We start from the raw sequence: 22,458 nt of genomic DNA on the forward strand, positions 1-22,458 counted from the left end.
AAAACTAATTTAACTCCTGAATGGCAGTGAATTGAGCAGTGAGACAAATATTTGGTGGCTATAGTGTCCCTTTAAGTTGGAATTTCAGGGGACTCCCAAGCACCAGGGGGTGGGGTTACAAGACCCACAGGATAGAGAAGCAAGAAGTCATGTTGAAAGTCACGCAGAGAGAGCACAGCAGCAACACCTCCTGGCCCCTGCCTGTGTAAGTGTACAAAATTATAATTTTCTCTCCTTGGATAGCCTTAGTATTTGCTTGAGGATTGACTAAGCAAGGGACTTTTTCTAATATATGCAATTATTATTATTATCTGAAGATGTGCTAGTCGTTTAAGATCTATGTATAAAACAAAACATGAAAGAGGACTAGTATAGCAGTAAGCTCCAATGATCCAAATGACAGGGTCGGGCCCAGACTGGCTATTGGGCAAACCAGGAAAATGCCCAGAGGACCGTGATGACCAAGAGAGATCAAAGGATTTCCCCTGCGGGACCATGCAGTGCAGCACTGGCCCAAAGAGGGAACACTGTCCCTTCATGGGCCCAGTTAGAGATCCAAAGAGATTAACGAGCATGGAGAGGAAGAATTGAGCTGGACAAGCTCCGTGAACGCCGGACAGCCTCTGTCTTCTCGCAAGCTCCTATATGATCAGAGCATTGCCATGGTAACTCCATGGCAACGCTCTGAAATACAGGCGCTCACAAGAGTGCGGGGGTACAGACCAAATAATAAGCCCACTGGACCACCTGGGATTATCATTAGCGTGCCCCCTGTGCCCCGACAAGGTAATTAGAGGGGGGGGGAGCAAATGTGATATACATATATATTATTTCATTATTTCATTAAGCCACTACCCTACCTCCCCATACAAGGAATAGGCAAACCCATTAAGGGCACCGTTATTACTTCTTATAGTTGATCATTTTAGGCTTAATAATTAAAGTGTCATTAATCCAATCTCATGGTGCAATCCAGGGTGTTTTAATGTCCAAAAGAAATAGGGTGTCAGAAGGAACCCGCTGATTTGAAATTATTAAACTGTTTGTAGATGACACAAACACACTACACACATACTCTATACCTCCTGTATACACATGAAAAAGAAAAAATGCACACAAAAATATATATACACAAGTACACCTAACCAACTCAATGGTAGGAATATGCAGAGGTACTTAACTGCGTATAAGATGGATACAGCTTCCCAAGAGGTTTCCCCCAAACGAACCTCAAATATAGATATGGATATAGACAAAAAATGGGATACAGCTGAATAACTAGAAAAAAAAGAATATATAGCACATAGTGAAGTACATTAACAATAATTGGATTTAACCCACAAAGATTGCACTCATGAGATGGTGTAGGGTAATGCGCCTTTAAGCCCAAAATGGGCTGAAATGGTATTTGCCTTCCACGGATAGGTTGCTCTGTCTTTCACAGGAAATGGAAGAATGCCAGTTGAAATGTAAAAAATGTTTTTCTTTATTCAAAAGGCAATAAATAGCCTTGAAAAATTCAATCAGTAAAATTTTAAAAATAACTGCAATCTAACGCGTTTCGTCCAAACAACTTGGACTTCATCAGAGAAAATTCTGCAGTTTAAACAATCACATAAAATACAAAGCATGCATAATCCCACCCCCAACAGAGTCCCTTAAATACAACCAGTCCGTGTGTTGATTGGAGAATTCTCTCCTGGAACCACTTCTCCCATCAGGGTATATTGCCTCCAGATGGCTCTCATTCTGTAATTTCGCGGCAAAAAGACATAGCCGTTTTTCGTCCGTCTAGTTCATCTAGATTTGCGTTCCAAATGTCCGTTTCCGGTTGCGTTCCATGCGCATACTTCCGGTTGCGGACGGCGACGTACGTCGTGGCGTCAACGTTGCGTTCCAAATGCGGCATATGCGTTCCAAGCATGGAACAGCCACTCGAGTAGTTAAATGACTGAAAATAATCTCAAAATAATCGCAATCAGTCATCAGACTTTCGAATTGAAAGTAAACACTTATAAATAACAAAGAGATACATCATCATCCAATAGAGCTGTAGGACTTTCATCTTCTGCCAATTGCTATAGTATAAATATATACATAGACTACAAAAAAATATATAAATACTATATGTATACAATAAAATAAATAATTAAATAAAAAATAAATATAAATATGAATAAAATAAAATGAACTAGAAATAAAGGAAAAAATAAATAAATAAAAATAAAAATAAAAATAAATATAAAAATAAATATTAAAAAAAAAAAAAAAAAATAATAATAATAATAGTAATAATAAAAAAATAATAATAAACAGTTAAATAAAATAAAGTAAAAATAAATATAAATGAAATTAAAATTAAAAATAAGAACAAAAAACAATAATAAAAAAACATTTTATTTTATTTTTATTTTATTTTATTTTATTTTATTTTTATATTTTTATTTTATTTTATTTTTTATTATTGTTTTTTGTTCTTATTTTTAATTTTAATTTTAATTTCATTTATATTTATTTTTACTTTATTTTATTTAACTGTTTATTATTATTTTTTTTATTATTACTATTATTATTTTTTTATTATATAATTTGTTTATACTTTTTCTTTTATTTTTATTCTTATTTTTTTTTTTTTTTTTTATTTATTTTTTTAATATTTATTTTTATATTTATTTTTATTTATTTTTTTATTTATTTATTTTTTCCTTTATTTCTAGTTCATTTTATTTTATTCATATTTATATTTATTTTTTATTTAATTATTTATTTTATTGTATACATATAGTATTTATATATTTTTTTTGTAGTCTATGTATATATTTATACTATAGCAATTGGCAGAAGATGAAAGTCCTACAGCTCTATTGGATGATGATGTATCTCTTTGTTATTTATAAGTGTTTACTTTCAATTCGAAAGTCTGATGACTGATTGCGATTATTTTGAGATTATTTTCAGTCATTTAACTACTCGAGTGGCTGTTCCATGCTTGGAACGCATATGCCGCATTTGGAACGCAACGTTGACGCCACGACGTACGTCGCCGTCCGCAACCGGAAGTATGCGCATGGAACGCAACCGGAAACGGACATTTGGAACGCAAATCTAGATGAACTAGACGGACGAAAAACGGCTATGTCTTTTTGCCGCGAAATTACAGAATGAGAGCCATCTGGAGGCAATATACCCTGATGGGAGAAGTGGTTCCAGGAGAGAATTCTCCAATCAACACACGGACTGGTTGTATTTAAGGGACTCTGTTGGGGGTGGGATTATGCATGCTTTGTATTTTATGTGATTGTTTAAACTGCAGAATTTTCTCTGATGAAGTCCAGGCTATTTATTGCCTTTTGAATAAAGAAAAACATTTTTTACATTTCAACTGGCATTCTTCCATTTCCTGTGAAAGACAGAGCAACCTATCCGTGGAAGGCAAATACCATTTCAGCCCATTTTGGGCTTAAAGGCGCATTACCCTACACCATCTCGTGAGTGCAATCTTTGTGGGTTAAATCCAATTATTGTTAATGTACTTCACTATGTGCTATATATTCTTTTTTTTCTAGTTATTCAGCTGTATCCCATTTTTTGTCTATATCCACTCCTGTATACACACCACATCCCCTGCATTTACATACACATATAGTACACAAACGCTATACCCCCTAAACATGCACTATACTCCTGCACTCACACACACTACACCCTGTTCCAAATTATTATGCAAATTATATTTTTCTCATTTACCTAAATAATTTATGTAAATAACAGTCAGCATAATTCTCATGTTATCAACTATTAAGAGTACAATTAAAATTTTGTTGAACAAACCTCCTAATGATAACAGTATTTGTTTTAAACATAAACTTACAATGCACTGTTCCAAATTATTACGCACAGTGAGTTTAAAAACACTTTATAGGTTGTAAAGAACTGAAAATTGTCATTTGTTTTGTTTGAAGCATATTTACTGAAATCAAAAGCTATTTCAATCAGACTTATAACAACATTTTAACTTTTTAAACATTTTAACAGGTCACATTACATTTTAACATAGAACCCCTTATTTGATAGCAGTTTCACAAGTCTTGCATACATTGAACTTGTGAGTTTTTGGACAGTTTTTGCTTGAATTTGTTTGCAAGATGTCAGAATAGCCTCCCAGAGCTGCTGTTTGGATGTAAACTGTCTCCCACCTTCATAGATATTTTGCTTGAGGATGCTCCAAAGGTTCTCAATAGAATTGAGGTCAGGGGAGGATGGAGGCCACACCATGACTTTCTCTCCTTTTATCCCCATAGCAGCCATTGATGCAGATGTATTCTTTGCAGCATGAGGTGGTGCATTGTCATGCATGAAGATGATTTTATTACGGAAAGCATAGTTCTTCCTTCTGTACCAGGCAAGAAAGTGGTCAGTCAGAAACTCCACATGCTTTGCAGAGGTCATCTTTACACCTTCGGGGACCCTAAAGGGGCCGACCAGCTCTCTTCCCATGATTCCGGCCCAAAACATGACTCCACCACCGCCTTGCTGACGTCGCAGCCTTGTTGGAACAGGGTGGCCGTCCACCAACCATCCACTACGCCATCCATCTGGACCATCCAGGGTTGCACGGCACTCATCAGTGAACAAGACTGTTTGAAAATTAGTATTCATGTATTTTTCTGCCCAATGCAGCCGTTTCTGCTTGCGAGCATTGGTTACTGGTGGCCAAATAGAAGGTTTATGCACAGTTGCAAGACTCTAGAGGACTCTTCACCTTGATGTCCGTGGGACTCCAGAGGCACCAGCAGCTTCAAATATCGGTTTGCTGCTATGTAATTGTATATTAAGCAGCTGCTCTCTTGATCCGATGCATGGATCTGGCAGAAATCTTCCTCAATGTGCCTTTATCTGCACAAACCTGTCTGTGCTCTGAATCAGCCACAAATCTCTTAATAGTACGATGATCACGCTTAAGTTTTAGTGAAATATCTAATGTTTTCATACCTCATCCAAGGCATTGAACTATTTCACTCTTTTTGGCAGCAGAGAGATCCTCTTTCTTCCCCATGTTGCATGAAAATGGTGCTCTGCTTAATAATGTGGAACAACCTCCTTTATTAGTTTTTCCTTAAATTGGGCTCACCTGGCAATCTAATTATCACAGGTGTCCAAGATTGTTTTCAGTGATCAAAAGAGCCCTAAAACACAATGCCATCCATGAGTTAAACTGAAAAACAAAATATTTAATCTTTGTGACACTTAAATAGAATTTGCATAATAATTTGAAAAAGGGTGTATACCCCCTATAAACACACATTACACCCCTACACTCACACATACACAACACACTCTATACCCCTTATACATATACCACACCCCATGTATGCATTAAAAAAACACACACTACACACTTTTCTTTATCCCCTATACATACACATACTATATCCCTATACACACTCTACACCCACTATACCCACACTACACCTTCTATGCACACATTCCCACTAAACCCCCCCACTACACACATTGCCGTACCTATACACATGTGCACTATACGCATACACATACGCATACACATACTAAAGCTCCTATATACGCACAATGCAAACCCCTGCATCCCCTAAATACACACACGCAGTACAGGCCTTACATGCACACAGAACACCCCTTAGGCCCACACACTCTACAGGTCCTATAAAAACAAACACACATACTTTACAGCCCAGAAACACACATCCTACAACTCCTAGCTACACATAATAAGCCTCAAACAGACCCCTTTACACACACACTACAACACAAATAGTCTCCTCTACACACATGCAGTCTCACAAGCAACCTCCAAACACACACAACACCACAGGGAGTATCTACCCATACACACTTTACCAGCCCTGTTCCACTTTTCTTCTCTGGTACTGCAGTATTGGGAACACCAGAAACAAGACACTAGCAAATGCAGAGTCTGCTTATTTTGTTGTGTTGCACAATACAACCCAGGACATTTATTCCACCCCAGAGCACTGGATGCTCTGGAGGGGCATCACACTAACATACTCATTTAAGGATGGAGCGGGGGAGAGGGGCATCCTTGTCATTAATGATGACATAACATGCCCTCTTCAGGCCACACCCCTCCAATGGGCTGCTCTGCCTTCATTTGCTATTGCTGAATTTTTGTCCCAGTTCGGCCCTGAACAGTGTATAACAATTTAGTTGTGTTAGAGGCGTTAACTACAAAGCCTTGGAATAGGAAGCTCAGTTGGACTTTATTACCCCTAACTTAGAGGGTCCCACAGGTTTAGGAGGAGAATAAATGTCCGCTCTCAATGCGTGCCAGAGGTTCATGTAACAGCCATATACGCTTATATCCAAGTTATAAGGAGTGTGTAGGTAACATTTATGAAAAAATAAAGCTGAGAGTAAAATGAATAATAAATCAAACTGAAAATTAAACTTAAAATATGCTGTGACAGTGCTCGTGTCACTAAATTCAATCCCTCTCTTCCTCTTAGGAAACATGGGGTTATTCTCCCTTTGTCCCACCCATGTGTGGCAGAAGAGGCTGAGGGGTTTGGAGGTTTGGTGTGAGGGCTCATAGATTGGAGGAAAGCTGTGGCCTCAGTTGGAGAGGATAGCCAAAAAATGGAGCCATCCCTGTCTGTTAGAGTTGGCATTTGATTGGGCCTAATGATCACCTTCACTGTAGCGTAGACCTGTGTCTTGGAAAAAGGTGAGATTTTAAGATTCAAAGGCATAAGGTGTTTTTCCAGGATACGCAGGCATAATGTGGCTTCTGTTGAGGAGCTGTTGAAAATAAACTATGACGTCATGGAAAGCTTACGTAGGAGCCTTTGGAGATTTGGTGATACAATAACATCCATAATACTCTTTTTTTCTTAGCCTGAGTGACAGGTAAAAGAGAGGCTGTGAAGTGTCTTAAATAGTGAGGCAATTCCTTTGACAAAGATGTAGTCCAGGATGCCCCTTATTTTAATATTGGTCTGCAAGCTGCGATCATCAAACAGATCGCGCCCTCAGAGCCAGGTTAGCCTGAGTTGTCTGGATTTGCTGAATAGGTTCTCTCATAGTGGTGACGCAAGTCAATAATCTCCACCTCCAATGGATGAAGCTTAGCTGTCACCAACTGCACATCTACTTTTACCAGCTGCAGGTCTACTACAAACTACTTTTTGATGTAATTTAGTAGTTGTCTTGCTTTGTAGTTGGTGCCTGAGTATCCTCATCTACCACTACCTCTAGTGTAGGCAATCGGTCCAGAGCAGGACACTCCTGATCCGTCTGGGCGGCCATCTTGTGGTTTGCAGGGCAGTGGAACACAGTATTGATATAGTGTGTCATTAGACGCACATGTAGTCTGCTTTTGGGTTTTTGCTGAACAAAATAATATACAATAGGTGTGGGAGCATTTAACATGAAAGCGGTAAATTATGGTTGAACAAACAAATAGCTCAAATTCCAAGTTTTGTTTTGGTTCAGAACTTGTACAATCTTTAACCCCTTAACGATGGAGGCAATTGTACACGTTCTGTACAAAACAAAATCAAAATATATATCTGCACAACAATAATTTACCTCCTAATATTCAGTGCACCAACACTTAGTATATGTCATTTTGTTCAGGCGAAATAGGGCTTTCATTTAACATAACATATTTATATATGAAACATAATTTAATATGAATAAAATTGTGAGAAATTAAGACATTTTATTTTTTTAGTTCTGCATTTTAACTGTGTTTGTCATAATACTGTTAGCTTTTATTGCAATAAAATACACATATTTGTGTTCAACGATGTCTCACGAGTACAACAGTACTCCCTATGTACAGGTTTTATTATGTTCTAGTTATGTTTTCTTGAGTCTTTGTCTGCCTGGTTTAATGTCAAACGATTTCCAAATGGTTCAATGATTCCTAGAGCCGGAGTCCACCTTCTCTTTGGCCACGTTGATAATGTGGTGTTGTGTGACAGCTATCAGAGTAGTTACAATTCAGTATTTACAAAACATTTTACAAGTGGGAACATGGTCAAAATCAGAAAATGTTATTGTATTAAAACTGTGCGCGTGACATGATTTTACCATTAATCTAGCTATATTGGTCTTGGAAGACTGCAATGTAAACAACAACAACAAAAGGCATGTTCAATCACATCACAGTTTGAAGATTACAGACAGCCATGTGCATTGATGACTAATAAATGATAAATCTGTCAGTAACCTATTATTTTCCATGTGAGCGTGTTTGTGTGCATGTGTGTATATCTGTAAGATATCACACATATCAAACTGCGCTAAAGCACTTTGATATAAACCACTAGCAGGGCCAGATTAAGAGCCCAGTGGGCCTTGTGCTGACAATTATGATGGGGCCTAATTACAGAATCATATCGACCAAAAACACTAAAACAGTCATACCTGACATCTCATAACAGACATCTCTGTGCTAATCTCTTTATCTAATTTATGCTTTCATCTTTTAAGTAAATCCATACCCCCTAACAGCAGTGTCCAGTGAAGCAGGAAGTCAATGGGCGGGGTAAAAGGGTGGGCCACTGACGCGCATCACGTGACCAGAATTGCCAAAAGGGGCGAACATGTCCAAAAAGGGGGCATATCTGTCCAGCCTAGCATCTGTGTCCATATGTATCACAGTGTCAGTGTCCCTATGTCCCCTAGTCTCCCAGTGTCTGTGTCCCCATTTCTCCCAGCGTCCCCATGTTTCAGTGTGTCCTGTGTCACTAGGATACTAGGCGACACAGAGACATGGGGACACAGTGAGACATGGGAACACTGAGACACTTGGGGACACTGGGAGACACGGGGACACTAAGACACATGGGGACACTGAGACACATGGGGGCACTTTGGGATACAGGCATGGGGAGACACTGGGAGACATGGGGACACAGACATTTGGGAACACTGGGAGAAATGGGGTGACAGACACTAGGGACACAGAGACACTAGTGTCTCAGTGTCCCCATGTTTCCCAGTGTTCTCTAGTGTCTCAGTGTCCCCATGTCTCCCTGCTGCCTTTCCCCCCCCATACTTCACATACCTGAGCTGTAGTCTGTCTCTGCAGGCTGGGAGCTGCTGTCTGGACTCTGTGCTGTGTAGCTGCTCCCCCCACGGATCAGTGAGTAGAGAGAGGCAGGGAGATGCTGTAACTTCCTATCCCTGCCTCTCTCCATACACAGTGACCCCTACTGGCCAGTGCTGATATTGCAGAGTAATCTCAGTTTATACTGAAAAAAATATTTGCATTTGTATTGCCGGTATTACTGCAATACCATCACAACCAGGCAGCCTCAAATACCGGCTGTGCCTTAAAATACCAGTCAGGTGGCAAAACCTAAGAGTAGTGTGTAAAAAAAAAATTTTTTCAAATGGGCCTATTCCATGGGCCTGGAGTCAGCCCCTATGTAAATCCGGCCCTGTCCACTAGAACAGTGCCCAGAACCTCTTTGCAGCATATCTATCACTAACAAGCTTTGATAGTCATGCTGCTCAGAATGCCTTGTTTTTAAGATATAACCAGATAATTGGTACAATTATTATTATACTTATTATACTTATTTAATTCTGTTAATCATGTCCGCTTTCACGCCCCATCAGCATGCTTTCTTTCACTCATAACATGAAAGACAGAAACAGATTTTATTCTTAATTCTTCTGGTCTCACAACATTCACCTTGATTAGCAATATCCTTTTTCCTGTGGTGTAATGACATTCAGAGTATGAAAAAAAACACTTGTTTAGTTTAATATATATTTTTATATATGGCATACACACATTTTATGCATTAATGAAATAATGCAAGTTCATTATACACCTTCTGTAGCTAAATATTTAAATTGTAGACAAAAAAATATTTATAAAAAAAGACGTTTGCTAACCAGACCATACAAAAAGCTGAATCACATAAGGATAAATTGCCGCATGTGTATGTAATTTTTTTTCTTTTCTCGTCTTGATAATTAGTCATTTGGGTACCAGAGGGATAAACATGTTGGCTTGCATTGTTCTGCAAGCTCTTTTGGCACACAAATGTTAAGATAACTATCCTGAGTGCAATACATGTTCACTCAGAAAAATGCTGGATTTGTATGTTCAATGATACAACGCTTGCAATGGCGTTTGACGAACCGAAGAGCCTCTACCGAGACTTCACAATCCTGTACGTTGAGCATCTGTAGATCAAAGCAGTTGGCGGCAACAATCTGTAGTCCCTGACCTGTAATGCTCTCACAAGACTTCAGACTCAAGCGCTTTAAGTTAAAGCAGTTCAAAGCTAAGAACTCTAAGCCAATGTCAGACACTAATGGGCACTTCCCAATATCCAAAGATTTGAGTTTTGTGCAATTTTTTGCTAGATATTCCACCCCATGGTCTGTGATGCCTTCACATCCTCGTGCATTGAGGTAGCGCAGCTTGCTGCAGTACTTGGCAATATAACGGATACCCACGTCTGTAATCCTACCACAGTGGGCTATGCTTAGGTATCGCAGACGGGACTCCAATTTAGCAATCTCCCGCATTCCAAAGTCACTTACAAAGCGGCAGTCACTCACACTCAGTTCCTTGATGGATGTACAATAGATCATGATGTATCTGAGGCCTTCGTCAGTAATGCGGATACAGCGGCGCAGATATAAATGGGTTAATTGCGTGCAGTGTGCTGCTATGGTGTGTAGACCTTCATCCTCTAATACAAAGCAATCTGTCATGTCCAAATAACGAATCGAGATCTGTTTGCCATGCATTGGAGACAACTTGATTGAAGCCTCCCTGGTCAAACTAATACAAGTCACTTTAGAACATCCTATGGAAAGAAAAATATAGTTTAGAGACTTGGAGTACTTACTGAAAAACAATATCACAATAAATACAACCAAACAACTCCTCATTTTTTCTGCATTTGTTTGCATTTTCTGTTTGCCAAAACACTGCAAGCAAAAATAATTTGTGATAGTAAAATCAATTAATACATTAAAATGTCAAGTGAAGGTATTAAATATATTGACCAGTAACGTTCTCTTTTTAAAGATTAAAACCTGGTCATTATTTGCTAAACAGGGAAATGTAATGAATTGACAATGGAATTTAACATTTTATATTATTATCTTTGGTGTGTTAAATCACATTTAAATTTCTGAAATGTCAAAGACTGTTTAGTCTTTATGATGTAGAAAACTTCTTATGCAAAACAGCTCATCACGTTCAGAGCTGAGTTAGCTGGCTAGATCACAAATGTTTTGCATAAAAGGCCACAGAAGCCTGTTTAATATCAATAATGTTCAAAGTGATTTTAACAAAAGTAAAACAATTTCCTTTAATACCTCTTGATCCATGACCATTATATCTGTTCTTGGCATTCTTGGCAAAATCATTTACCAAACTGTATTGAAGAACTCATTGCATGTCTTTGTTTCCTGTCAGTGAAATTATACAGTTTTTAAAAGGATGAGCAAGCTGTTTGTTCAACAGCTGTCTATTTATGCTTCCACTGGAACTGTAAACTTTGCTTACAATGCGGGTATTTTCCCCTTATTTCCCAGCTTTTGTTCTAAAAGATATAGAAAAAATGAAAGTATTGCCCAATAGGTTACATTTTTTACCTAATTCATGTCAGGGGAATAGCATTAACAGCATAAACCTCCCACATAGATGAGATACTGTTAGTACCACTTTGTCATTTCACACATAAGCCTGCATTTGTATTTTTATTTTATTCATTGTGTGAGTTTTTCCGATGGAGTGAGCTATTTAAGTCAAAACCTCATTCAAACATAAAACTTTATACCTTTTGTTAGCAAGAGACATTAATAATGTAAATAGCATCTTTGTAAAGATAGCATCCAGAGATCTCATGGAATAGGGGACAGTACACTCAATGTATAAAGAGTAGGCAAAAGGGATGATACATACTAGCTGGTGGTTCCATTTAAAGGACCACTAATGAAGTGATCTGGGTGCTAGGTCCATCTAGGATTAACCCTTTCGGCTGTAAACATAGCAGTTTCAGAGAAACTGCTATGCTTACCTATGGGTTAATCCAGCCTCTAGTGGCTGTCTCATTGACAGCCGCTAGAGGCGCTTCCGCGCTTCTTACTGTGATTTTTCACAGTGAAAAGACGCCAGCGTCCATAGGAAAGCATTGAGAATGCTTTCCTATGAGACTGGCTGAATGCGCGCGCGGCTTTTGCCATGCATGTGCATTCAGCCGATGACAAGGAAAGGAGGCGGAGAGTCCGGCGGTGGAGAAAAGGTATGTGTTTAACTCCTTCCTCACCCTAGAGCCGGGAGGGGGCAGGGCCGCCATTAGGGGGTGACAACCGTAACGGTTGTCACGGGCCCGGCGGCCCTGGGGGGCCCGGCGGCCCTGGGGGGCCCGGCGGCCCGGGCCCCACGTGTAGCGGCGGAACTGCGGCGCCCGCACGCTGATGGGGCCCATCGGGTTGCCTTAGGGCCACCCGATGGGCCCCATATCTTCAGGGGCCCGGTCAGCGCTGTGGCCGTGGTATAGCGCGACCGGGCCCCTTTAAAAAATAAATTGCCGCCGCAGCGCAAGTGCTGCTGGGAGGAAGTGGTCACTTCCTCCCAGCTCACTCCGCGCGGGAGGAGGGAGCGCCCGCCCGCCCGACAATGAAGAGGGAGAGCCCCGCCCGCTCGACAATGAAGAGGGAGAGCCAGCCGACTGACAGTCCCATCAGCCCCAGCCAGCCACCCTCCTGCAAAGACAAGGTAAGAAACAGGAGGGTGGCTGGAAAATGAGCTCTGTGTGTGTGTGTGTGTGTGTGTGTGAATGTATGTCTGTCTGTATGTATGTCTGTCTGTCTGTTTGTGTGTATGTCTGTCTGTCTGTTTGTGTGTATGTCTGTCTGTGTGTATGTATGTATGTATGTTTGTGTGTGTGTATGTATGTCTGTCTGTGTGTATGTCTGTTTTTGTGTATGTCTGTGTGTATGTCTGTCTGTCTGTGTGTGTATGTCTGTCTGTGTGTGTGTGTATGTCTGTATGTCTGTCTGTGTGTATGTATGTCTGTCTGTTTGTCTATGTCTGTGTCTGTCTGTGTGTATGTCTGTCTGTGTGTCTGTGTGTGAATGTATGTCTATCTGTATGCATGTCATTATGTGTATGAATGTCAGTGTATGTATGCATGTCATTATGAATGTGTGTATGTCTGTCTGTATGCATGTATGTCTATGTGTATGCATGTCAGTGTATGTATGTCTGCATGTCATTATGAATGTGTGTCTGTATGAATGCATGTATGCCAGTATGAATGTATGTCATTATGAATGTATGGATGTCAGTGTCTGTATGAATGTATGTATGCCAGTATGAATGTATGTCTGTATGTATGTATGCATGTATGTATATCTGTATGCATGTCATTATGTGTGTATGAATGTCAGTGTATGTATGTCTGCATGTCAGTATGAATGTGTGTATGTCTGTATGAATGTCTGTCTGTATGTCATTATGAATGTGTCTGTGTCTGTATGTCCTTATGCATGTGTGTCTGTATCTATGTTAGTATGTGTCTGTCACTATGTACGCCTGTGTGTCTATATGTGTGTATGTCTCAGTATTTGTGTGTCAGTATGTATGCCTATATGCGTATCAGTATGTGTGTCTGTTAGTATGTATCAGTGTGTGTGTGTGTGTGTGTGTGTATCTGTGTCCTTTTGTATCAGTGAATGTGTTTGTGTCTGTGTGTGTATTCCTGTGGGCGGGATTTGGAGGCGGTCTCTGTGGGCGGTTTTGGAGGCGGGCCCCCAGGGGCCCAGACCCTGAGCTCAGTTAGGGGCCCCAAAATTTCTGGTGGCGGCCCTGGGAGGGGGACCCTAAGGGTGGGGGGGAGCTAGAGACCCTATAGTGCCAGGAAAACGAGTATGTTTTCCTGGCACTATAGTGGTCCTTTAATTAAAGGCAATGCCTTACCCAAAACAAGCACTACCTCAGGTGGTCGCTGGTGGCAGAGGAGAAGGGGCACAGACATATCTGTACAAGGTCTGGATTCTAAGCCAGGGACCAGTCACCCAGTTCCTGCTACATACTTCTTAAGATACTTGCAGACATAACATCCAGGGATATAATTTTTAATATACAAAGTAAGAGCTTATTGATATATGGAGAGATCTGGCTGTCATTCAGGGTTTACAGTGCCCATAGAGGAGAGAAGCAAGAAGACAGCAGCTCCTGGCCCTTCCCAAATGTAAATGTATAATAGCTTTTTCTCTCCCCCAATAGTACCAGTGACTGCCTGTGGGTTGATTAAGCACGGGATTTACTCAAATATATAATTAATACACATAAAGCCAGGGAAGTCCAAGGGTATCAAAGGGAGACATATCTGACCGAGAGAACTGTGTTGCCTGTCACTAATAGTTTTAATACTTCCTACTGCACATACCCACCATCTTCTTTAATATGCTCAATCACTTTACAGCTGAGACCTGAGATAACTCATGCTGCAGACAGTTAAATTGTTGTGAAATTTTAAAGTGCAGGACTTTGGCTCTAACGCTGAGGACTGATCTGATTCTGATTTCAATTTGTTGAACTGTAATAAACGTTGCATCTGTTAATCATGTTAGCTTCTTCTTTGCTCCCCATTACCACTGCGGAATAATTATTTTGCCAGACACAAAGCTAAAAAGGAGTCTATCAGTATCCTGCTGCTGCAACGTTATGTACACTGTGTGCTGAGAGCTAATAGTGTGTCAGTAGAAGCTGACATAGTTAGAATCTATCAGTATCTTGAGGCATTAGCAATATGCACACAGTGTGCTGAGAACTAATGGAGTAGCTGACATGTTTCATAACTAGGGTCGGCCTTTGGGGTGTGCAACAGGGGCGCCGGTCGGCTGACTCGTCTCGCACATGCAGGGGCCAGCAATGCAGAGTTCTAAAGTCTACCTAACGTAAGCAAGAGAGGGCGGAGCAAAGTGGGAAGCAAGGTAGAGCTAAACGGGAGGCATCGCTAAACTGGCAGCAGGGGTAAGGCCAAATGTGGCCTGATCCGGCTGTCCTTACTGCAGCACACTAGACAAGGGACTGTACTGCCTCCACCCCTCCCCCTCCAGCCCACAATGGAAAAAGATAAAACTGTGTGTGTGTGTGTGATGTCTGCAACTGTGTGTGTGTGTGTGTGTGTGTGTGTGTGTGCGTTTGTGTGTGACTGACTGTAACTGTGTGTGTGATTTCCTGTGACTGTGTGTGTGTGTGTGTGACTGCCTGTGACTATGTGTGTCTCTACTTGTAACTGTGTCTGTGACTGCCTGCCTGTGACTGTGTGTGTGTGACTGCCTGTCTGTAACTGTGTATATATGTGACAGTGTGTGTGACTGTCTAGCTTTAACTGTATATGTGACTGTCTGCCTGTTTGTGTGTGTGTGTGTGTGTGAGACATACTGCCTGTTACAGTGTGTGTGTGTGTGTGTGTGTGTGTGTGTGTGTGTGTGGCTGTTTGCCTGTAACTGTGTGTGTGTGACTGCCTGTGTGACTTTGTGCATGTGACACTGCAAACATATACACCTGCATTCATGGTTGGCCCAAGGCATTGTGCTGCCTGGATGACAGGATGAAATGCTGTTTTAGTTTTTTTTTTTTTTTAAATCATTATTAGTTTCATAAAGCCCCTTATACAAACACTACACTTCTATACGATACTATACCTAGATGAGCGGGTGTAACCACAGAGGGGCGCTGTAAAGATTTTTCGCACGGGGCTCCTAAAGGCCTAAGGCCGGCCTTCTTTATAACAGCAGCAATATTTCATAGAAAACTAAAGTTATAGCAGAAACACCACTGAAGATGAAATCATGCCTGCTGTATGGGTATATCTCTAATCTACCCTGCTCTGTGTATTGCATATGTACCTTTGTATTGTGCCTAGGGTTACCACCTTTTTTGGAAAAACTACTGGCCATACTAATTTGCATAATTAATTATACATGCGTGACATCACAGCACAGGATGTACATAAAGGAAGGAAAACATTTGGAAGGAGAAAATTCCCTAAATCACTAATAAAATACTTACAATGTTTGTACTTTGTCTGACTGTGTGTATAGTGTTGTATATGTGAGGCAGTGTGTGTATATACTGTCTGTATGAGTGTGTGTGTGTATAGCAGTGTGTCGTAGACTGCAGAATACACGTATATAGACTGCTGAATACATACACCGACAGACTGTTGAGGACACACACAGACTGCTGAGTACACACACACAGAGACTAGAAGAATTTGCATGGTAACTAATTTTGTGACTTGTGTTCCTGGTACCTGCATTTTTTTTTTAGGTAAGGAATCTTTGTTAAGCCCTTCTGTATTACCTATTGCTCCTATCACCCTTAATTTGGTAAATTTCACCATTGGACATTACAGTGCTTTTTTCCTATGCTGGTAGAGGTTATTCTGCGTATTACTTTTTTTGTGATACGTTTTATTTAGCTTTTACTTTTATTGAACTTATTGTTACGCTATCCGATTTGCAAAAGTTACAAATATAGGGAATATTTTGCACTGCTATTTACTTGTGAATACACACACAGACTGCTGAATACACACACACACACAGACTGCTGAATACATACACACACACACACAGACTGCTGAATACATATACACAGACTGCTGAATACACACACACACACACAGACTGCTGAATACACACACACACACACTGCTGAATACACACACACACACACACACACACCTCAGCCCTCTACACACAGTTCAGGCACCAACAAGTTTTTCTAGAACAGCCTGAGAGCACTGCACACCCTGGTGGCCGGTGCCGATATTTCAGCACATTCTCCTCAAAGAAGAATACCGGCAATTGTATGTCTTTATTTTTGCAGTATCGGCACTGGCCGCATAGCATCAAACCCTAAGTGCCCAGTTCTGTGTATAATATTTCTATTTCTTCTCAACTCTGTTTGTAGTATGGTTACGCGTCATCACGCTCGATCCATATGAACGTACGCATGAGCACACCTACAGATTTGAAACTCCGCCACACGGAATCTGTATTGTACCCAGCTCTATGTATTTTATAGATATATTTATAAGGTGTCCAGTTTGTTTTAATTTATGAACATCTCTGTATTATGCTCAGCTCTTTGCATTGTATGAGGATCTCTGTACTGTAAAGGGAGGAGTAAAATTTGGGGGAAGGAGTCTGGTGACCCACCATCTTAAAATTTCACCAGCCACCACTGACAGTCATTCCATTCCTATACTCCCTAACCAGAGCTAAATATATGTTTTTAAATAGGTTTTTCTCCCAACTGATCGTTTGCTAGCAGGTCTAACTGAAATTTGATGCTCGTTCAATAGAGCATACATAGTTATAGGCATTATAGGTACCTTTTAAGAGGACATTTTAGAACTTGGATGGTAAGCTTTATATTTTCTATATTCTATGTGACTTTTCATTACATGTTAGTTTCCATTTCAGTCTGTAAGAATTAAAAAAAAAATCCTGCTACATTCACTTTCCTTCCTATCTGCTTCAATAACCATTGCTAGTCATTCGTAAATAAAAACAGCATGAATTTTGTGTATAGCACTCTGAGACTTGGATTCAAACAAAGAGAACATGAAATGATCAGTCTAAACATCAGCCTACAGTCAGCCATATGCAGCTCTGGATACAAATTGCCCTCTGTTCTTCATAATTTTGTGGGCTGTAAACTCCAATGATCTACATGCCTTAAGGGAGTCCTGTACTACTCTAACTGAAAGTTGTTAAGCAAGGAATGCTGGTTGCATTCAACATTTACAAATAATTAAGCAGCATGACATAGACTTCACTGTTGTATTTGCGCATTTCAAAAGCATTATAACCAGATAAATGGAATGATAAAATTCAGTTTTAGTTGTATCTCAGAACAAATCTTACATCATTTAAATATGTTGTAACCCATGCCATATTGATGTTCTCCAGATAAAGTAATGCAATTACAAACATATGAGATACACAGAAAGAGAGCAGTTTATCTCAGCATCCTGGCATTTTAAAAGCGTCATGTGCCCCTTTATTAGCGTCTCCCTGCCGGTTATTTCAAAATGTCACTGGAAAGCTATTGTTGTCGGGAAGATTTTCTCTTTGACCAGTTAAAGAGAATGACATCCATTGGAAGTACCATTTCTGAAATGGGGCAAAACATTGTTTCTGTTTACTTTATCGGAATAAAGTTTCTGTGCCTATTATCTCCTGTGTTCCCTGACGTCCTGGCTTCATGGCCACACCGACCATAAAGCAGTGAGTGTTGCCCCAACTTTACTCTTTCTTCATGCATGGATTACTGCACCCCATTGCCTTAATAGTTAATGTTGGGATTATATACACACTATTAGTTCACAGTAAGAAATAACTGTCAGGTTCAAAATCCTGGGGTATGGACCAAACAAACATATCTAGGAAATTACAGATAGTGACTGCTTATCCAACATCGCTCTCTAGTGTGCCAACAATCACTGTGGTCCAGCAACTACCAGGCAATTTCTTAACCATACTACATCACTAAAACAGGTTGCCAATCCCCCCTCTGTATTAAAAACACCATTACCAAAGCCTTTCGGAAGGAACCTAACCATCAATGTGACATTCTGACAAATAATAGGTAATTTAAATGCTTTCTAATGGTAGTCTAGGTGTCCTATAAGCAAGGCCCACTATAATTACAGTAATTATTCCACTAAACCCTTCCATCATGGTGGTATGTACTGCCTCAAATTCATTTAAAACATGAAAACTGTGTGTAATAGAAAAAAAAGGGGTAACCATCCTGTATATTAGATGTATAACTGTAGAAAACACTCTACACAGACCAGAACAGAAGATTATCTAGTGTCAGGTGAATTACACCATTATGTCATTAGGATTTATAACTGTCTTGTCAGCCCCCCTTAAGCATTGCTTTGTGAGGTGTAACTTGAACAATTTTCCACTTGGCTAATTAAAAAATCTCATGGGTAGTGATTTTTAACAAAGGATAATACAACAAACATTTCATTATTATTTTTTTTTTTTTTACCTGATACATCTAGATGCTCCAAATTTGGGCACAATGATACCACGTCAAATACTGCTTCATTAGATATGTTGTAACAACTGGAAACCTCAAGCCTTCTCAATTCTGGGCAGCACTGAGCGATGGTATAAAGTCCTCTATCTGTGAGCCGCCTGCAGCCACTAACAATTACTGTCTCCAACATGAGACAGACGTTGGGTGTATCTTGACACAGTCTGCGGGTTAGAACCTTCAAGGCTCTGTCAACATTTATTGTTTCCCCGGTCAGTCTAATAGTCCTCCATAGCCTTGGATCCCAAGCTAGATTATACCAGCGCCGACACACTCTGGCACAACGGCAGAGCTGGTTAGTGGGCAGATAAGAGAAAACTTGAATAATACATTGGTCAGGCAATCTGTCGATGTTTGCTTGTTCTTTCAGGTGCTTTGAAGCAACACGAATAAGAGGATGGGTCAGACGAGTTGGAGGCGGTGAATGAACTATTGCCACAGTCTCGCCGGTAATAGAGGAAGATGAGGTGGAGGATCCTCTGCCGTTCTGAAAGCCATGTATGTTTTGTGGACATATTAGTGCTGGGCTTGGTGTGCTGAGTGTTCGCATGCTCAAGTCGGAGTCTAGAAAGAATGAAAAAAAGAAGAAAAAAACTTATAAGAATTTGGATATGTGTGAAAATTAAACAAGCGTTCTCTGTATCACTAGATTCTAAGCAGTTCTTCGTGGAATAATGTTCTGCAAACATTGATTTATCAAAAGTGGACATTGTGATAGTTAGATGTCATGCCTACTTTAATATAGCAAATACACACAAAATATTACAGTAAATAGTAATATATCATTAAAGGAGCACTCAGGGCCGGTGCTAGGATTTTTAGTTACACAGGCGAAGATGCATTTTGGCGCCCCCAACCCTAATTTAAAAAAAAAAATGCATCTTCACCTGTGTGTCTTTCCTCCCAAGCCACAGGCACACAGGCATCATTTTTCAGTCACACAGTCAAAGTCATACAGGTACACTGTCATACAAAGACAGAAATAATCATACAGAGACATACAGACACATACAGTCAGAGACATACAAGCAGAGATATACATGCATACAGAGACATGCAGGCATATAAAGACATACATGCATACAGAGGCATACCGTCATACAGACACATACATACAGACAGGCATACAGAAACATACATACAAAGACATTCAGGCACATACATACAGACATACAGGCATAAAGAAACATACATACAGAGACATACATACATACATACAGAGGCATACCGTCATACAGACACATACATACATACAGAAACATGCATACAAAGACATACAGGCATACAGAGACACACACATACGTACATACAGAGACATAAATGCATACAGTTACATACATGCATACAGAGACATATATACAGACATTCAGAGACAAACATACATCCAGTTACATACATGCATACAGAAACATACGTACAAGACATACAGACACATACATACATACAGAGGCATACCGTCATACAGATACATACATACAGACAGGCTTACAGAAAAATACATACTCACACACACACACAAACTCACAGACACATACTCGAACACACACACACTGACAGACACACATACTCACATGCACACACACACTGACACACACACACACAGACAGACACACACACACACACACTGACAGACACACACACACACACACACTCACTCACTCACACACACACACTGACAGACACACACAAACTCACAGACACATACTCGAACACACACACACTGACAGACACACACACACACACACACACTCACACTCACATGCACACACAGTAATTAATTATCTAAATTAAATTTAAATTTCCCACCCAGCCTCCCTACCTGGAGTGCTGGCGTGGGTCTTTCATTGGTGGTCCAGTGAGGCTGCTGCGCAGCGTGCGGCTGAAGTTGATCAGGAGGCGGCGAGGGAGCTCTCTGATCTCTCTGACCGGCTCCCTCGCAGGCTGTTTTCTGATGCCGCGGGAGCCGGAATATGACGTCATATTCCGGCTCCCGCGGCATCAGCAAAAGGCGCGCGAGGGAGCCGGTCAGAGAGATCAGAGAGCTCCCTCGCCGCCTCCTGATCAACTTCAGCCGCACGCCGCGCAGCAGCTCCGGGGATCCAGGAGGTGACCAGGCAGGAGGGAGCACTTCCCTCCTGCCGGTCACTGGAATTTTGCGCCCCCACAGCCGGTGCGCCCTAAGGCGGCCGCCTGTGCCGCCTTATGGACGCGCCGGCCCTGGGAGCACTATAGTGCCTGGAAAACAAACTCATTTTTCTGGCACTATAGGGTTATTAGGTCCCCCCTCCCTTGGGCCCCCCCCTCCCGCAGGGCTGAAGGGGTTAAAGCCCCTTCAGCCACTTACCTTAATCCAGCGCCAGGCTCCCTCGGCGCTGGTAATCTCTCCTCCCCCTGCCGACATCAGCTTCGAATGCGCATGCGTGACTAGAGTCGCGCGCGCATTCAAACCGCCCATAGGAAAGCATTACTCAATGCTTTCCTATGGATGTCCAGCATTATCTCAAAGTGATTTTCACACTGAGAATCGCGGAAGCGGCCTCTAGTGGTTGTCAGGCAGCCAGTAGAGGCTGGATTAATCCTCAATGTAAACATAGCAGTTTCTCTGAAACTGCTATGTTTTCAGCTGCAGGGTTAAAACTAGGGGGGACCTGGCACTCAGACCACTTCATTGAGCTGAAGTGGTCTGGGTGCCTATAGTGGTCCTTTAACATATTATGTAAACACATTTTCACTGAAGAAACTACTACTCTTTCTGATAGGAGATGATTTATCCAACAATTAAAAGTAAAAACTAAAATAGATGAGCAGACATAACTGAAAGGTGTACACATATTTTTTTTAAAGATTCACAAAGATTCACTATTCACACTTTATTTATTTTTTAAAATTATCACAGTTTGTCAGATTCAAATTCTTATCTGTTACATTCCAGAGCTATTTGTATATCTCACCATTTCTGTTAATTGGGTCTTATCAACTGGATTCTTGTACGCTGTACCATCCTGTAATCACTACATTTTCTGCACTCTGGAACTTAACGGAATTTTATATGGGGAAAACACAGTATTTTGGGATAGTGTTTTTTTGTGTGTGAAAAGCCATAAGGAAAATACTCCTCATGTATACGTTAACATATACATTATTGATAATAATAATTGTGCTATTTTTATCTAAAGTAAAGAAACGAATCCCGCAGTTATTCTCTTGTCAATCTGTCAGTAGAAGATAAACTCCCAGTCAGTTGCTTTATGATCCTTGTGACAGTTACTGACATTAAACTGGAATGTTGCTTGATGAGCAGAACAGAGAAGATAGCGTGATGGTTATGTGTATAAACCCCTTTA

General features: G+C 40.6%; 1 protein-coding gene across 2 annotated transcripts in view; it reads right to left on the reverse strand.

Annotated features, from left to right (window-relative positions):
- Positions 1–9,472: 9,472 nt before the first annotated feature.
- Positions 9,473–22,458, reverse strand: part of FBXL7 (F-box and leucine rich repeat protein 7) — a 252,268-nt gene continuing 239,282 nt past the window's right edge. For both annotated transcript variants that reach the window (XM_063450563.1, XM_063450564.1), the window contains exons 3-4: positions 19,067–19,678; positions 9,473–10,835 (exon numbers count right to left, since the gene is read on the reverse strand). In XM_063450563.1, the coding sequence (XP_063306633.1) occupies positions 10,099–10,835; positions 19,067–19,678 (1,349 nt within the window). In that variant the 3' untranslated portion in view covers positions 9,473–10,098. The remainder of the gene's footprint in view (positions 10,836–19,066; positions 19,679–22,458) is intronic.

This window comes from Pelobates fuscus, chromosome 4, assembly GCF_036172605.1.
Source record: "Pelobates fuscus isolate aPelFus1 chromosome 4, aPelFus1.pri, whole genome shotgun sequence".
Taxonomy (NCBI): domain Eukaryota; kingdom Metazoa; phylum Chordata; class Amphibia; order Anura; family Pelobatidae; genus Pelobates; species Pelobates fuscus.